The sequence below is a fragment of the Palaemon carinicauda genome, chromosome 40 (assembly GCF_036898095.1).
Source record: "Palaemon carinicauda isolate YSFRI2023 chromosome 40, ASM3689809v2, whole genome shotgun sequence".
NCBI lineage: Eukaryota > Metazoa > Arthropoda > Malacostraca > Decapoda > Palaemonidae > Palaemon > Palaemon carinicauda.
Window position 1 is genome coordinate 62,875,407 of NC_090764.1, and position 16,040 is coordinate 62,891,446.

Sequence of the window (16,040 nt, forward strand, 5' to 3'; positions counted from 1 at the left end):
AATTGATTAATAGGTGTTGGGCTGCTATGAAGCAAGAGGTTCTGTTGGCATGCCTGTAATGTTGATTTATTCAGTGGTGAACTTAGTCTCCAAAGACCTTGGTAATGGTGGCATACCTTGTAGCGGGGAGGGTGAAAGTTTGATGGCCTATAGCCTAGGCACCAGCCACCCATTTAGATACTACTAGTAGAGAGTTATTGGTTCCTTTGACTGGAGAGATAGTGCAATATTGGATCTTTTTCTCTGGTTACGGCTAATTTTTCTTATGCCTACAAATACACCAAATAGTCCTGCCCAATTTTTTTTCACAGTCTCCTATTTCATCATATACCTGACAACACTACGATATCCAAACAATTTTTCACTGATGGGGTTAACTGTGCTGTAATTCTTCAATAGCTACTTACCACTTGGTAAGGGTAGAAGAGACTTAGGGTATGGTAAGCAGCACTCCTAGGAGAAGAACACTCCAAAAAACTACCAATGTTCTCTAGTCTTGGGTAGTGCCATAACCTCTGTACCATGGTCTTCCACTGTCTTGGGGTACACTCAGGCACATCATTCTATCTGCTTCCTTATTTCCTTTCTTTGCTGGGCCCCCTTGAGCTTATAGCATTCAGCTCTTCCAACTAGGATTGTAGCTTAGCAAGTAATGATAATAATGTGTATGAAGCAGCTAATGTGAAAGAGATCCAAGATTCAGCATTGAAAGTATGAATGTAGTAGAAATCATTGCTCACAATGTCTTTCTCTAGTGGTTTTCTAAATCATGTAAAATTTATAACTGGGTTTTAGCTGTTTCAGCTTATAGTATAACGACTAGAGCTAAAATAATACTCATGTTGATAAAATGAAAATTGGTATCACAGTTTTGGATGCACTATAAGTTATAAATTGGGTGTAATGGCAGTTTTCTAGTTATGTTTTTAAATAAGTTAAAAAGTGACAGGGATGTGTGATGGCGCCTTGGTTATTCAGCTTGTATGTTGATGGAGTGGTGGGAGAAGTGAATGCTCGAGTGCTTGGACGAGGATTAAAACTGATAGACAAGAATGATCATGAATGGGTTGTTTGTGGATGATACTGTACTGGTTGCAGACTCAGAAGAGAAGCTTGGTCGATTAGTGACAGAATTTGGAAGGGTGTGTGAGAGAAGGAAGTTGAGAGTTAATGTGGGTAAGAGTAAGGATATGAGATGTATGAGAAGGGATGGTGGTGCGAGGTTGAATGTCATGTCGAATGGAGAGTAGATCATTTTAAGTAATTTGGGTTTATTGTTGCAGCAAATGGTGGAGTGGAAGCAGATGTACGTTAGAGAGTGAATGAAGATGCAAAGTGTTAGGGCCAGTGAAGGGAATGGTAAAGAATAAGAGTTAGGCATGAATGTAAAGCGAGTTCTGTATAAGAAAGTGATTTCACCAACTGTGATGTATGGATCGGAGTTGTGGGGGAATGAAAATGACGGAGAGACAGAAATTGAATGTGTTTGAGATGAAGTGTCTAAGGAATATGGCTAGTGTATCTCGAGTAGATAGGGTTAGTAACGAAGTAGTGAGGGTGAGAACGGGTGTAAGAAATGATATAGCACCTATAGTGGATATGAATGTGTTGAGGTGGTTTGGCCATGTTGAGAGAATGGAAAATGGCTGTCTGCTAAAGAAGCATGAATGCATGAGTTGGTAGAAGTGCAAGAGGAAGGCCAAGGTTTGGGTGGATGGATGGAGTGAAGAAAGCTGTGGGTGATAGGAGGGTAGATGTGAGAGAGGCAAGAGAGCATGCTAGAAATAGGAATGAATGGCGAGCGGTTATGACACAGTACCGGTAGGCCATGCTGCCTCCTCCGGTTTCCTTGGATGACCATAGAGGTAGCAGCAGTAGGGGATTCAGGGTTATGACTTTTCATCTGTGGTGGATAACTGGGAGGGGTGGGCTCTGGCACCTAGCAGTACCAGCCGAGGAGTGTAGAGTGGAAAGGTCGCCTTTTTTTCAATTGTTTTGATGTCGGCTACCCCCCCCACAAAAAAAATGGGGTAAGTTCCTTGTTATGTAGATAGATAAAGTGACAGAATATTTTTGACAACATGAATGAGTAACAGGAGAAGTAAATGCCGGGTTACAGTTGTTATAACATGTTTGCAATAAAGCATTAATGCACATGACGGGTTATGGCGGGCTGATTCGATAACATCACTGACTGGTGAATGCCAGACTGGGGTTTGAGTCCCGCTCAAAGTTGTTAGTTTCTTTGGTCGCTGCAACCTCACCATCCTTTTGAGCTAAGAATGGGGTGTTTGGGAGAGCCTGTAGGTCTATCTGCCAAGTCATCAGCAGCCATTGCCTGGCTCCCCTTGGTCCTAGCTTGGGTGGAGAGAGGCTTGGGAGATGATCATTTTTATATACTGTATATAGTCAGTCTATTGTACAATTAGATAGTATTAATTCTTACGAGAGGCCTATGTATGAAAATGTAAACGTTTAGCCTTTAAAATAGGCATATAGACATAATTATATACAGTAATATCAATGCCTGATTCTTATGCTATAAAAAGTTATTAAATGGGATGCGTGTGGACAGGTGGCTAATCTTAATTAAGTTGACAGTCAACTGATTTTCAATCATTTATCTCATTCAATTATAACAGTAACGGGGTGCAAAACATGAATATTATGAACACGTATGAAGGAGAAAGTTTTTGTTTATACAATGAGATTAAATAGAATTCTACCCCAACGGGAGTAGATTTACAGTTTCTGTCCCTGCACGACGTCTTGACATCATGATAGACTGCGATTGATGAGTTGTCTTTTTGTTTTACCTTGATCACTTATTTTGAGATGGAGACAAATATTTATAGATTTTGATGGTGATTTAATTCAGTTATTAGTATAATTAATTGAAAGTAAGGTATGAAGTAAATTATAGCTTGTATAACAGGTTAACTTTTGCTCGTTGCTGAGAAACTCAAAAATGCATTAAATTGTAATGCCTGCACCTACACCACCGGGTGAATAGTTTCCAGATACTACTGGCTGAATGTAGTTATACTGTATGCTATATGCCTGAAATGTGACGAAAATGATGCCATACTTTATAATGCAATTGTGTTGGTTTTATAATTTTTAGGGACTATTTTTCAAGTTTGTATATGTTGGAATAATTGATACGTTCAAGTTCAATGCTTGAAATCCAACTAACCTTTGTTTAAAATTCCAGGTTGTGTCTCCTTTCCTGAAGGCAAAATCTGGAAGCACTAGCTGTGAAACCAAGTCAGATGACTCTATCAAATTTGATCTAAGTGAATCGGTGTGCTCTGAGTCTCCATCCTCCTCCTCGTCCCCTAACAAGAGTGACCTTAAAAGTGCAGAAGGTTCTGTCAGTGACAGTGAGAAAGATGGATGCCAAAATGGTACTGAACCACAAACAAGTTCACAGGTTAATGGTGGTGAGTTTAAGCATGTAAACGGTGATGTAGGAGAAGATGACAAGGAAGAAAGCAAAGACAAATCCACTAAAGATTGTGAGCAAGAAGTAAAATTAGAGAATGGGGAAGTTATAGTGAATGGTGGAGAAGGACAGGAGAGTGGTAAGGGTAAAGGAAAAGCAACAAAGGGAGGGAAAGGCAAAGCTCTCCTGAAAAATTGTGTGGTTGCGGCTTTAAAGGATGCGGAGACGAAAGAGAAGAAGAGAGAGGCAGCTGTGAAAGCCGAGCTCATATATCGTAGACTGCAAGAAGGGGCTTCGGAGGATGAACTCAGCGATGAAGACGACGACGACGAAGAAGATGACAACTTTGAGGATGGTGTCGAGTGAGTAGTTTTTTTTTTAAATATACTGTAGTTATATATCAAGTAGGGCTAACTGTATGTCTGATCATTTTTTGGTGGAAGGAAAATTAGTTGTAGCAAAAGAATGGGGGAATAGAGTAGGTGGATGTAAAAGGAAGGTAGTGAGGGTTGAAGAGCTAATAAAACCGGGGGTAAAAAGTAAATATCAGGAAAGGTTGAAAATGATATATGACGAAGTGAAAGTAAGAGAAACTGGCAATTTAGAGGAGGAGTGGAAGTTAGTAAAAGAAAATTTTGTTGGGATTGCAAGTGATGTATGTGGAAAGAAGGTTGTTGGAGGCAGCATGAGGAAGGGCAGTGAATGGTGGAATGAAGGAGTGAAGGTAAAAGTGAAGAGAAAAAGAGGGCTTTTGAAGAATGGCTGCAGAGTAATAGTATAGAGAAGTATGAAAAATATAAAGAGAAAAATGTGGAAGTAAAGCGCAAGGTACGTGAGGCAAAGAGGGCAGCTGACCTGAGGTGGGGTCAGGGATTGGGTCATTCATATGAAGAGAATAAGAAGTAGTTTTGGAAAGAAGTGAAGAGAGTAAGGAAGGCTGGCTCAAGAATTGAAGAGACAGTGAAAGATGGAAATGGAAGGTTGTTAAAAGGAGAGGAGGAAAGGAAAAGGTGGGCGGAATATTTTGAAAGTTTGCTGAATGTTGAGGATGATAGGGAGGCAGATATAATTGCTGTTGCAGGTGTTGAGGTGCCAGTGATGGGAGATGAGAATGAGAGAGATATTACAATAGATGAAGTGAGGAGAGCACTAGATGAAACGAGAGTAGGAAAAGCATCTGGTATGGATGGTGCGAGAGCTGAGATGTTGAAGGAGGGGTGTGTGACTGTACTTGAATGGTTGGTGAGATTGTTTGATATGTGTTTTGTGTTGTCAATGGTACCAGTAGATTGGGTTTGTGCATGTATTTTACCACTATATAAGGGTAAGGGAGATGTGCATGAGTGTTGTAATTCAAGAGGTATTAGTTTGTTAAGCGTAGTTGGAAAAGTGTATGGTAGAGTAATGATTAATAGGATCAAGGATAAAACAGAGAATGCAATCTTAGAAATACAGGGTGGTTTTAGAAGAGGTAGGGGTTGTATGAATCAGATTTTTACAGTTAGGCAGATATGCGAGAAATATTTAGCAAAAGGTAAGGAGGTGTATGTTGCGTTTATGGATCTGGAGAAAGCGTATGATAGAGTTGATAGGGAAGCAAGGTGGAATGTGATGAGGTTATATGGAGTTGGTGGAAGGTTGTTGCAAGCAGTGAAAAGTTTATACAAAGGTAGTAAAGCATGTGTTAGAATAGGAAATGAAGTGAGTGATTGGTTTCCGGTGAGAGTGGGGCTGAGACAGGGATGTGTGATGTCGCCGTGGTTGTTTAACTTGTATGTTGATGGAGTGGTGAGAGAGGTGAATGCTCGAGTGCTTGGACGAGGATTAAAACTGGTAGACGAGAATGACCATGAATGGGAGGTAAATCAGTTTTTGTTTGCGGATGATACTGTACTGGTTGCAGACACAGAAGAGAAGCTTGGACGATTAGTGACAGAATTTGGAAGAGTGTGTGAGAGAAGGAAGTTGAGAGTTAATGTGGGTAAGAGTAAGGTTATGAGATGTATGAGAAGGGAAGGTGGTGCAAGGTTGAATGTCATGTTGAATGGAGAGTTACTTGAGGAGGTGGATCAGTTTAAGTACTTGGGGTCTGTTGTTGCAGAAAATTTGGAGTGGAAGCAGATGTACGGCAGAGAGTGAATGAAGTTTGCAAAGTGTTGGGGGCAGTTAAGGGAGTAGTAAAAAATAGAGGGTTGGGCATGAATGTAAAGAGAGTTCTATATGAGAAAGTGATTGTACCAACTGTGATGTATGGATCGGAGTTGTGGGGAATGAAAGCGATGGAGAGACAGAAATTGAATGTGTTTGAGATGAAGTGTCTAAGGAGTATGGCTGGTGTATCTCGAGTAGATAGGGTTAGGAACGAAGTGGTGAGGGTGAGAACGGGTGTAAGAAATGAGTTAGCAGCTAAAGTGGATATGAATGTGTTGAGGTGGTTTGGCCATGTTGAGAGAATGGAAAATGGCTGTCTGCTAAAGAAAGTGATGAATGCAAGAGTTGATGGGAGAAGTACGAGAGGAAGGCCAAGGTTTGGGTGGATGGATGGAGTAAAGGAAGCTCTGGGTGATAGGAGGATCGATGTGAGTGAGGCAAGAGAGCGTGCTATAAATAGGAATGAATGGCGACCGAGTGTGACGCAGTTCCGGTAGGCCCTGCTGCTGCTCCGATGCCTTAGATGACCGCGGAGGTAGCAGCAGTAGGGGATTCAGCATTATGAAGCTTCATCTGTGGTGGATAATGTGGGAGGGTGGGCTGTGGCACCCTAGCAGTACCAGCTGAACTCTGTTGAGTCCCTTGTTAGGCTGGGAGGAACGTAGAGAGTAGAGGTCCTCTATTTGTTTTTGTTTCTTTGTTGATGTCGGCTACCCCCCAAAATTGGGGGAAGTGCCTTGGTATATGTATGTATGTATGTATGTATATATCAAGTCTTAGATAGACCTTGCCATTGAGATATTGTATTTAGAAGTTTGTCATAGCTTTAAACATCTTCAGACAGGTTGCCCATAATGCAATAATTCTTCGAAATAAGAATGTGACTTCTATTCTTGCATTTAATCGCCTTACTTGCAATGTAGAAATTTACTTCTGTGTTTATATAAAATAGATTTAATTCCTTGTCTAATAAGCATTGTATCTTTTTTCATTAGTCTTATTGATTAGGCTTTTCAGAAACCCTCTAATTTTGGCACTAGTTACATTAGTCATACAGCATTGAATGTGCCATTTGGTATTTTTGAAAAGTATTTGAGAGATTAATTGGGACTTACATGACTATTCTATTATATATAAAATAGAATATATAGTTCCTTAACACCTTTAATCCCACAGATTTATTTATCATTCAACCTAGGTCTTTTTTTGGGGGGTTTGTCTTTGTTAACTCGTCTTAGCACAGGAACGGATTTATATTATGAATAACCCTAGTATTAAGATTAATAGTACAGCATTTACTTGCATAAAGTAAGCTTTTCCCCGCGATGTAAAGTCTGTTCGCATCAAGGTAATCGTTTACAATGCTTCCAGAAGGCTAAAATTGCTGCCAGATCTTTGCCCAGAAAGCCCCTATAATGTTTACGTTTCCAGAAGGCTAAAATGACTGCCATACCTTTGCTATCTTCAAGCATGCAAGCGCATATACATAGATGCATACACATCAATATTCCGTACATGTTTGCTCATATGATTAACATGCATATACATATTCATACACAAATAACTATCTTTTTCTTGCTTTTTTTTTTTTTTGTCTAATTTTCCCATGTACTCAATTTATTTTTTTTTGAAACCGATACAAAACTCCGTTCATTACATAGACAAATAACAGCGTAAACTGGAACACGGCTATAAAAGCTTTTAACAAAGTGTCAATAGCCAGTCCAGTAGTTACTATTGGGTATTGGAGAAGCATGGCCTCCAGACTCATTCACAACAATTCCGCTTTGATTTCAGCAGGAGTTGAGAGTGGATGTTCTCCTCCATGCTCATGGAACTGGCTTGCTTGGAAACTTGAATTATTTTTCTTTTTTTGGTATGGGAACCGTTGAGGTTGCCCGAATGTGGGTTTTTTCTAGTATTATGGGGCTGCTCTTGTTGACATTTGTCAGCTATGGATTGTTACCCTCTTTGCCCTTCGTGTACAGGACGCTCCTGCATGAAGGCTTCTCCATCCTCCTCACTCTCCTGGTCCCCTCCCTTCTTCCTTTTCTCGTCTCCTGGTCCCCTCCCCTCTTCCTATTCTCGTCTCCGGGTCCCCTCCCCTCTGCCTATTCTCGTCTCCGGGTCCCCTCCCCTCTGCCTATTCTCGTCTCCGGGTCCCCTCCCCTCTGCCTATTCTAGTCTCCGGGTCCCCTCCCCTCTGCCTATTCTCGTTAGCTAATGTTGCAGAGCTTTAAGGTGGCCTCTGTTACCATGCCAATTTTAAGGGATCCTGCAATGTTCTCCAACTTGTTAAAGACTCTGGGGAGGTATCTGTGTCCTCCCAATCCCCTGGGGCTCCCTCTGACCCTAGGCTTTGCCCGCTCCACCGCCTCCAGCTCACGAACCCGCACCCTTGGAATATGTTTCCTGGCTTCTACATCACCTAGAAACAGAGGATCAAGCCTCAAACTTCCAAATTTGATAACTTTTGAGAGGAATTAGGGCTTACCCTTTAAATCTAACCCGAGGCATCGTAAGAAGAGGCTGGTTGCATCTTTGCCTCAGGACCCACCCTGGACCGAGATCTCTGAGGGAAGTCTCTTTCACTGACTTGAGCAGGCCATGCATGCAGAGGACTGCCATGTTGTTGCTTAGCTAATATATCTTAAGATCTAGATGGTTACGTCACCAATTTCCTTACGAGGAGATGTAATTCTACACTCGTACCCATCTTTGTATGGGCCATTAACCCACTGGGATTATCATGTTAATGGTTAACAAGCTGTCAGGATGCTTATCTCACGCATATTAAGCTCCGATGCAGCAATCCTGGGTATTGAAGTTCCAACTAGTTAGAAAGAGGACTTCCACCCACCATATGGTGAGTCAGTAAAGAGCAATGACGGTTTGTACAGTATTTGTGTTAGAACAAATGACAAATTTAAAAGTAATATGGGTTTTGCTGAACTATACAAGCCTGAATATTTTACACAAATCTTACCTAACCCCTCTACAATCAAAGTGGGGTTGCTGTGAGGGAGCAGGTGGTTGATGCTTCCCTGCTACCCACTGGTAGTGGACCGGTTAATTATTGACACCACGTTGAAAGTTTTTATAGCTGTGTTCCAGATTGCACTGTTATCTATCTCCTGTGTAACAGAGGCGTATAGTTGGGAAAAATATAAATTACCGTATTTCCCGTGTCATAAGATGCTATAAGTTGTAAGACGCCCCCAATATTTAGCTAAGGAATGTTTGGAAAAAAAGCAAATAGGAGGTTTCACAACCTATTTGATATAGAAGCATTTCCTGGTAGGTGATTCTACAGTGTGATTTTTCGTCTGGCACAGTAAATGTTCATATTTTTGGTGTATGAAATGTGATAGGCAAATATTAAGTAGCTGTACACCTGTCAACCAAGTTTTATTAGATATGCATGTCAAAAACCACTAAACCAGTTGTAGTTGCTACCATAGTAGCAATGTTTTCTAGGATGTATACATAAAAGCAATGATGTTAAATCTCCTGACCAAATTTTAATAGAGAAGTAATATTTCCCAAATTTCTCATGTATACAGTTTCATACAAAATTAATTATTGATCAAATAAAGAATTCTCTAGAAATTTCATAAGGTGGGATATTGTTTCTGTTTACGCAACTCTGTCTAATTACTCTACTGGTAACTTGGTAATACTGCGTGACTCAATTGCAGTGAGATGTTTTATTATGTTTCTCAATTCAGCAACAACTATCTTTATTATTTTGGAATCTATGCAACAAAATTATTATTTTGCTTCATTACAAAATACAAAAAAAACATGAGAAAATACATAAATAACTGCTTGGATACCATCAGTTGGTATGTTTACATATAGATGGCATTGGCGAGTCATCAGCTGATCACAAAAACAAATATCTATCTTCATTTATGAAAGAAAGTTCAGTATCAAAATAATTTATTTATTACATATGAATGATAATTGTAGGTTTATATTTTATGTCTTGTGAGTGTTTGTAGGTCGTTACTGGGATGTCTGAGGGTTGTCAAACTCCCTTATACAACTTTAGCCGTTATTCTGTTTGGAAGCGGGGATAGGCCTTGTCAGAAACTGGAGAAACATAACTGAAATTTATTGGGAACCTATAAATGTGCAAATCACGTGATTAAATGTAAATGCCAAGTTTAGAAGATAACATTACAGTGTGTCTGAAAACTGTGAATATAGTTATGTTATGACTATAAATAATTTCCTAAACTTTATAATCAACCACCACAGAGCTAAAAACTATAAATTATCGTGCATCGGCAACGTGAATGAAACTACGGTTAACTTTATAAGCGATTCAGCTCGACAGAAAATAAAATGAGAGAAGTATTTCAAATAAAACTTAAAATTAGTATGCGAATTGGAAAATGATAGATCAAGTAATTATTGTTTCTTTTTAGGAAATATGAAATATCCTTTGGTAGTTAGCCTTAATTAGCTGATTTGAAAAGGATAGATGAGTATCGATCGACTTGTAAAAGCAAACAATGGAAAAGAACATAATTCACCATGTTTATATTTATAGATACAATACTAAATGTAAATATTACAAGCATTACTTTGAGATATAGTTAAATGAAACACCAGATTAATCACTATCTGGTTTGTTTCAAATATAGCTGTAATATTTTTTACCACAATAAATTGATAAACACTACAGAGAGAACTGGGTGGAGAGATAGGTAGTGGCCCGGGCTATTTGAAATCATCGCGTAGTGGGAATTTCAACGCGATTAATTAAATTTTCATTTGGTAGGTACAGTATTGCGTTCTTATGCGCGAAAAACCTAAGCCGCGAAGCAAGAATCCGCAATTAACAATGGCCCACTGTACTGTACACAGTTTGAACAACAACGTAGCCTAGTCCAAGAGTGCATATGGTAAATTTTGTTTTCGTATGATGCGACCCCATTGAAATTAACCTCAAAATTAGACTTCAAGACTCTCGTTACGAGGGGCTCTCCACTGATTAGTAAATATCCTTGAAATATGATGATTAAGAAATGATCCCCTGTGTTGAAGGAAATGACCTGTAGAAGTCCATAATTATGCATACTAAAGTAAATTCAACTAAGCCCTTCAAAAAACTTTTGAAGCCCATTTTCTCAAAAGTATAAATTGCTGGAGAAAATATTCTTACTTTTTTCATCGTTGAATTTTTTTACCATTCAAATATTGAAAAGATTGGGAATTCTATAGGATACAATTTGTACATTCATTTTTGAAGAAATGGAAACCTTCCATTTGAAAAATGGTCCCCGTCGAAATTACTTCTTATACCTTACTCATCGTATAAGAAAACAGAAAGAGGGTTTTGACACTTTTAATTTTTTTTTTTTTTTTTTTTTTTTTTTTTTTTTTTTTAGAATAACCCTAAAGGAACATAGTTTCAATTGGGCCAAGCCGCTCCCTTTAAGAGACGACTGGTTGTGTGGTTTGATCATGTATCCCAACATAGAAATACCTTAAAATAGCACTTACATACAGTAGTCATGAATAAAGGCTAGATTCGAAAGTCTCTCGGTTGGTATTAAGGGTTGGGTGTTGGCAGTTGGTTAAATCCTCATATAGGGAATGTTGCCATTGACTAGAGAGATTGGTGTGATTATGCATAGTAATGTAAATACATGAGCTGGGCGTTTTGCCCTGGAACATAAAAGCTGGTAGTTCAAGATCAGTGCCCTTCTATTCTAGGCCCGATTACAACATACAAAGAGTACTTGTTGTTCTCTGACCTTTCACGTCCTTATGGCTACTGCTTGTAACTTGTCAGGGTTTGCTTGTTTTTTTATTTATCAATTGCAGACTAATTGAATTGAGTGGAGATTTAAGCGATGTAAGAGAGCATACATATAACTTTATCTTGAGGAAAGCTTTTGAGATGAATAGCCAATTAACAATAGGTCACCATAGGAGTTTAAGCTATGAATATTGTTTTAGCTACAACCCATTCATGGTTTATAAGTCTGTTTTAAAAGTTTTTGAGATTTTTAGTGCATTAGGATCAGTTGGGTTGAAGAAATCTGGCTTTCCTCCATATATAAGGTTTGTTTTGGAGTCCATAACATAAAAGTTATATTCCTCCAGGATATGATAAAAGAAACTCGCGGAAATTTGTTTCACCATCTGTTGAGAGGACAGGAGTTATTGTTTTGTCTTGGGATTTAAGAGTCATCACTAGAAAGCAGCCATTAGAAATGCTAATATGTGATGTAGTGGTACGCGGACTGTGGCCAGATGTAGCACACAGACTGCCTAGTGTCCGAATGCTGACCACGCTCCAACGTTCACTACACAAAAAGATAAAACAGTAGAATACCCAGAACTCTGGGCAAAAAGTAAACGGTCAAGAGAACTGGGCACTGGGCACCACCCCTCATTTTTTTCATACTGGCCAAGGGGACCTAGCTAGAACCTCAAATTTCCATATCTTTTCTTGCCTTGAGGTTGCTGAATAAACAGGTAGTTGATTTAATTCTAGGAAAATCAGTGAGTAGGTAAGATTTCTTCAACCTTGAGTAAACTTTAAGAACATTAGGAGAAAGAAAAATGACATTCTTAATATATTCATAGGCTGGAACATAAACACACTCAGGGAGGAAGTATATTGAAAAAAAAAAAAAAGATTATTACAAAAATAAAGTATAGGTTGAAAAATACTTCAATAAGAAAATTTCTTAGGAAAGGAAACAAGGTAAAATGAAATATTTTAAGAAGAGTAACATTAAAATAATATCTCCTATATAGACTATAAAATTTAACAAAACATAAAAATTGACAACGGTTATATTACCAAATAATTCTTCTTCTCTTAACTACTGCACTATAATTGTTCAGTGGCCACTTTCCTCTTGGCAAGGGTAGAATAAAGACTTGAGCTTTGGTAAGCCACTCTTCTAGGAAAAGGGCACTCCGAAATCAAACCATTGTTCTTTAGTCTTGGATAGTGCCATAACCTCTGTACCATGGTCTCCCACTTTCTTGGGTTGGAGTTCTCTTGCTTGAGGGTACACTCAGGCACACTATTCTATCTTATTTCTCTTCCTCTTGTTTTGCTAAAAGTTTGCTATAGTTAATATAGGAAATATTTATTTTAATGTTACTGTTCTTGAAATATTTTCTTTTTTCCTTGTTTCCTTTCATCAATGGGCTATTTTCCCTATTGGAGCCCTGGGCTTATAACATCCTGCTTTTCCAACCAGGGTTGTAGCTTATCATGTAATGATAATAATAATAATAGTGTAAACTGGTTTTTAAGTTCATATTCGTTGCTGTTAAATCTGCCCTTATTTGGGTTACTTCATATGTACTTAGTATGTGGGTTTACTTTTAATCAGATACAGTCTAGTCATTTTCTAAAGACCAACTTTTGTCTTTAATAGTGATGAGGAGGAGGAAGAAGGGGAAAGTGAAGATGATGATGATGAAGACGAAGAAGACGACGACGACGAAGATGAAGAAGTTGATGATGATGACCCATACAGAGAATTTGCAATGAACATGAAAGAAGAGGTATTATTTTGTTTTCTTTAATTGTTTTGACAAACAGCTTTATAAAATTGAATGAATTGTTTTGAACACTGTTAGGACAATTTTATATTTAAAAACTAATTCTCTATTAATTCTTCTTTACAGCCCGGATTTGATAGTGGATGTACAGCTTGTTTAGCTCTCATCCGAGGATCAAAATTATATGTTGCAAATGTGGGGGACTCTCGTATTGTAGTCTGCCGCGACGGAAAAGCAGTTGACATGAGTATCGATCATAAGCCAGAAGATGATGAAGAAACATCTAGAATAATTAAAGCCGGAGGGAGAGTCACAGAAGATGGCCGTGTCAATGGCGGACTTAATCTTTCAAGAGCTATTGGTGAGTTGTGTTTTTTCTGTTGAATTCAATGAAAATATTTTGAAATATGAGCATTAAAATAGCTTTCATGCAGATAACACATTAGGTTTCATATGTACAGTAATTGTCTCAGAGTTATAGTTTCCCCAGGCTTCCAATAAAACCTTTAAAATTTGCCTATTTGGAGGCAGCGTGTGAAATGCTGTTATGTTTACAACCCTAATTTCATGCTATCCCTTCCAGTCTGTTAGATAACCTTGCTATTTAATTTTCCAACAATACTCAAATGCTCAGCATATTGATAAATCCCATAGAATTTTTAGGAAATTTAACACTGTATGAGAATAATGTGAATGCTTTCCAACAAGTATATTTATTTGAAAATTAATTTAGTCAACTAAATTAAGGTTTTAGTGTTATGAAGTATCCCCAAACACTTCAGCCTCGGGTGGAGTGTTTTTGATAGAAACACACCAGCAATTATCTAGAGTGCAGGGTTAGGATAGGCTACTCACCAATAATCATGTAGGATACCTTGTAATTCTATTACAAAAGGTACTCCTCACTTTGCAATCTCTTGAGGTTGCGATAGCCATTGACATTCAGTATTTATTGTTTTGCAACATGTCCACATTTATAGAGAGAGAGAGTGTGTGTGTGTGTGTGCGCTTGCTTGCTTGCTTGCTTTCTTTCTTGAAACAAAATTTACATTGAAAAATTACTTGTTCCCATGTGGATACAAATCTTCATTATCTAAATAATATAAGCTCTGGTGCACTTAGTTGTGGCCAGATAGAAGAATTTTTGTGGGTCTGTTGAATATGTGTGGTTGTGTCATGTACCCACCAACTCTTCGGTGAGATGATGCTAGCTTATACTCAGCCACCTTGCTCCTGGTTGCTGCGAGGAACAAGTCATCAGAAAGAACTTTATAACCATTTATAGTTTAGATCCTGAGCAGTCAATTCAGCTTGAGCTCAAAAAATGAAGAGAATGGGACCACTACTCACCAAATGTTGCCATCCGGAGTCCAAATGAACAACTCCCGAGTGGAGTAACATTAAATAGATTAAAAACTGTAGTGAGCAAGTCTAGGAGCAACACTTATAAATGGAGACACTCATCTAATAGTGAATGCCAGTGTAGCTATCCAGTGCAAATAATGCAAGTTATGCAACACATCCTATTTAAATGAGCACTGGAAGCTGGTCAAGATCTCTTTTAACACCAATGAAGTGGCTTAGCTGTAGATCCAGTATTGGCACATCAAGGTATGATGACTGACCCTTAAAGGTTTTAAAGGCTGCTCATGAATGACAGAGGCAAGGGACAGTGATGTTACGCTATCAATCAGGACAATGCCCAGTGACTGACCATATATACATATGATCAGCACCCAAGCCCCCTCTTCGCCCAAGTTAGAACCAAGGAGGGCCAAGCAGTGGCTGCTGATGACTCAGCAGATAGATCTATAGGCTCCTCAAACCCCCTATCATTAGCTCACAGGGGTGGTGAGATTGCAGCGACCAAAGGAACTAACGAGTTTGAGCGGGACTCGAACCCCAGTCTGGTGTTCACCCGTCAGTAAAATTACCGCATCGGCCACCACAATGCTTTGTGTGAAATCTTAACTAGGTTTGCAGAATGAGTGTTAAACTTGTTTTTATGCTGACCTGCAATGGTCTTGAAGGTCGTCCTTGCGGCACCTCCACAAGCAGTTTAGAATTTGATCCTCATCCCTTGTGTGCTGCATGCAGGGGAGAGATGTGAAATGGATTCTCCTTGTTATATTTCCAAGGAATGGTCATCTTCTCAATGGGAGAGTTATAATAGTCGCAGGAAGAAGAAAGCTAAGCATTCATTTTCCAGCCCTGGACTTGCCTTGTCTGATAACTCCAATAACAAAAGATTACGGCCAATCCTTTGTCGATGTGGTATATCCTGCCTTTCTTAGTGAGGCCAAATGCCAGAATTGATCATGACCCTTATCATCTACTACTTTACAAACTGAGGATAATGCCTCTGTAGAAGTGACTGATATCTCCAGAATTTGAGAACTTGACTCTTTCTCGATATCCTCCGAGTGTTTTAAGGTTCAAGCATTTGATTATGGCAGATGTTGGAAATTTCACGCGAGTTCTAAGGTTTCCCCTTTACAAGTAAGAAAAGTGTCTACACAGTGTATAATTCTGAGTGGCCAAAATAGGTCTCCTGTCACAAAATTAAGAGGGAGGTTAGTAATTTCTTAATAGGCCGTTTGGGGACAGGAATTCATAGGAAACAGGGCAGACGGTCGTCAACCTATGACCTCGTCTCCAATTTCCGGGCTGGGAAAGAGAGTTTTGATCACTTTCTTACTGGCGTCATCGATCTGCTTACGCAGCACAATGTTCTGAGTTCCTTTTGTATGTGGGCAGGTAGCACCCGGGTAGAGGGGTTGCAGTTGCATCACCTGCCACTGATTCCTAGAGGCCAGGCAGGCCCTCATAACCCCCAGCAATGAGCTCGCCACGAAGAACACCTCAGAAGATAGGTGTAGTCAGTACAGTAGTAAGTGGGTAA

The 16,040-nt window shown here is 39.1% G+C and overlaps 1 protein-coding gene across 1 annotated transcript in view; it reads left to right on the forward strand.

Annotated features, from left to right (window-relative positions):
• Positions 1-16,040, forward strand: part of LOC137631815 (protein phosphatase 1G) — a 43,432-nt gene that overhangs the window by 18,370 nt on the left and 9,022 nt on the right. Inside the window, exons 4-6 of the mRNA XM_068363812.1 lie at positions 3,215-3,807; positions 13,012-13,141; positions 13,265-13,499. Coding sequence (XP_068219913.1) covers positions 3,215-3,807; positions 13,012-13,141; positions 13,265-13,499 — 958 coding nt within the window. The remainder of the gene's footprint in view (positions 1-3,214; positions 3,808-13,011; positions 13,142-13,264; positions 13,500-16,040) is intronic.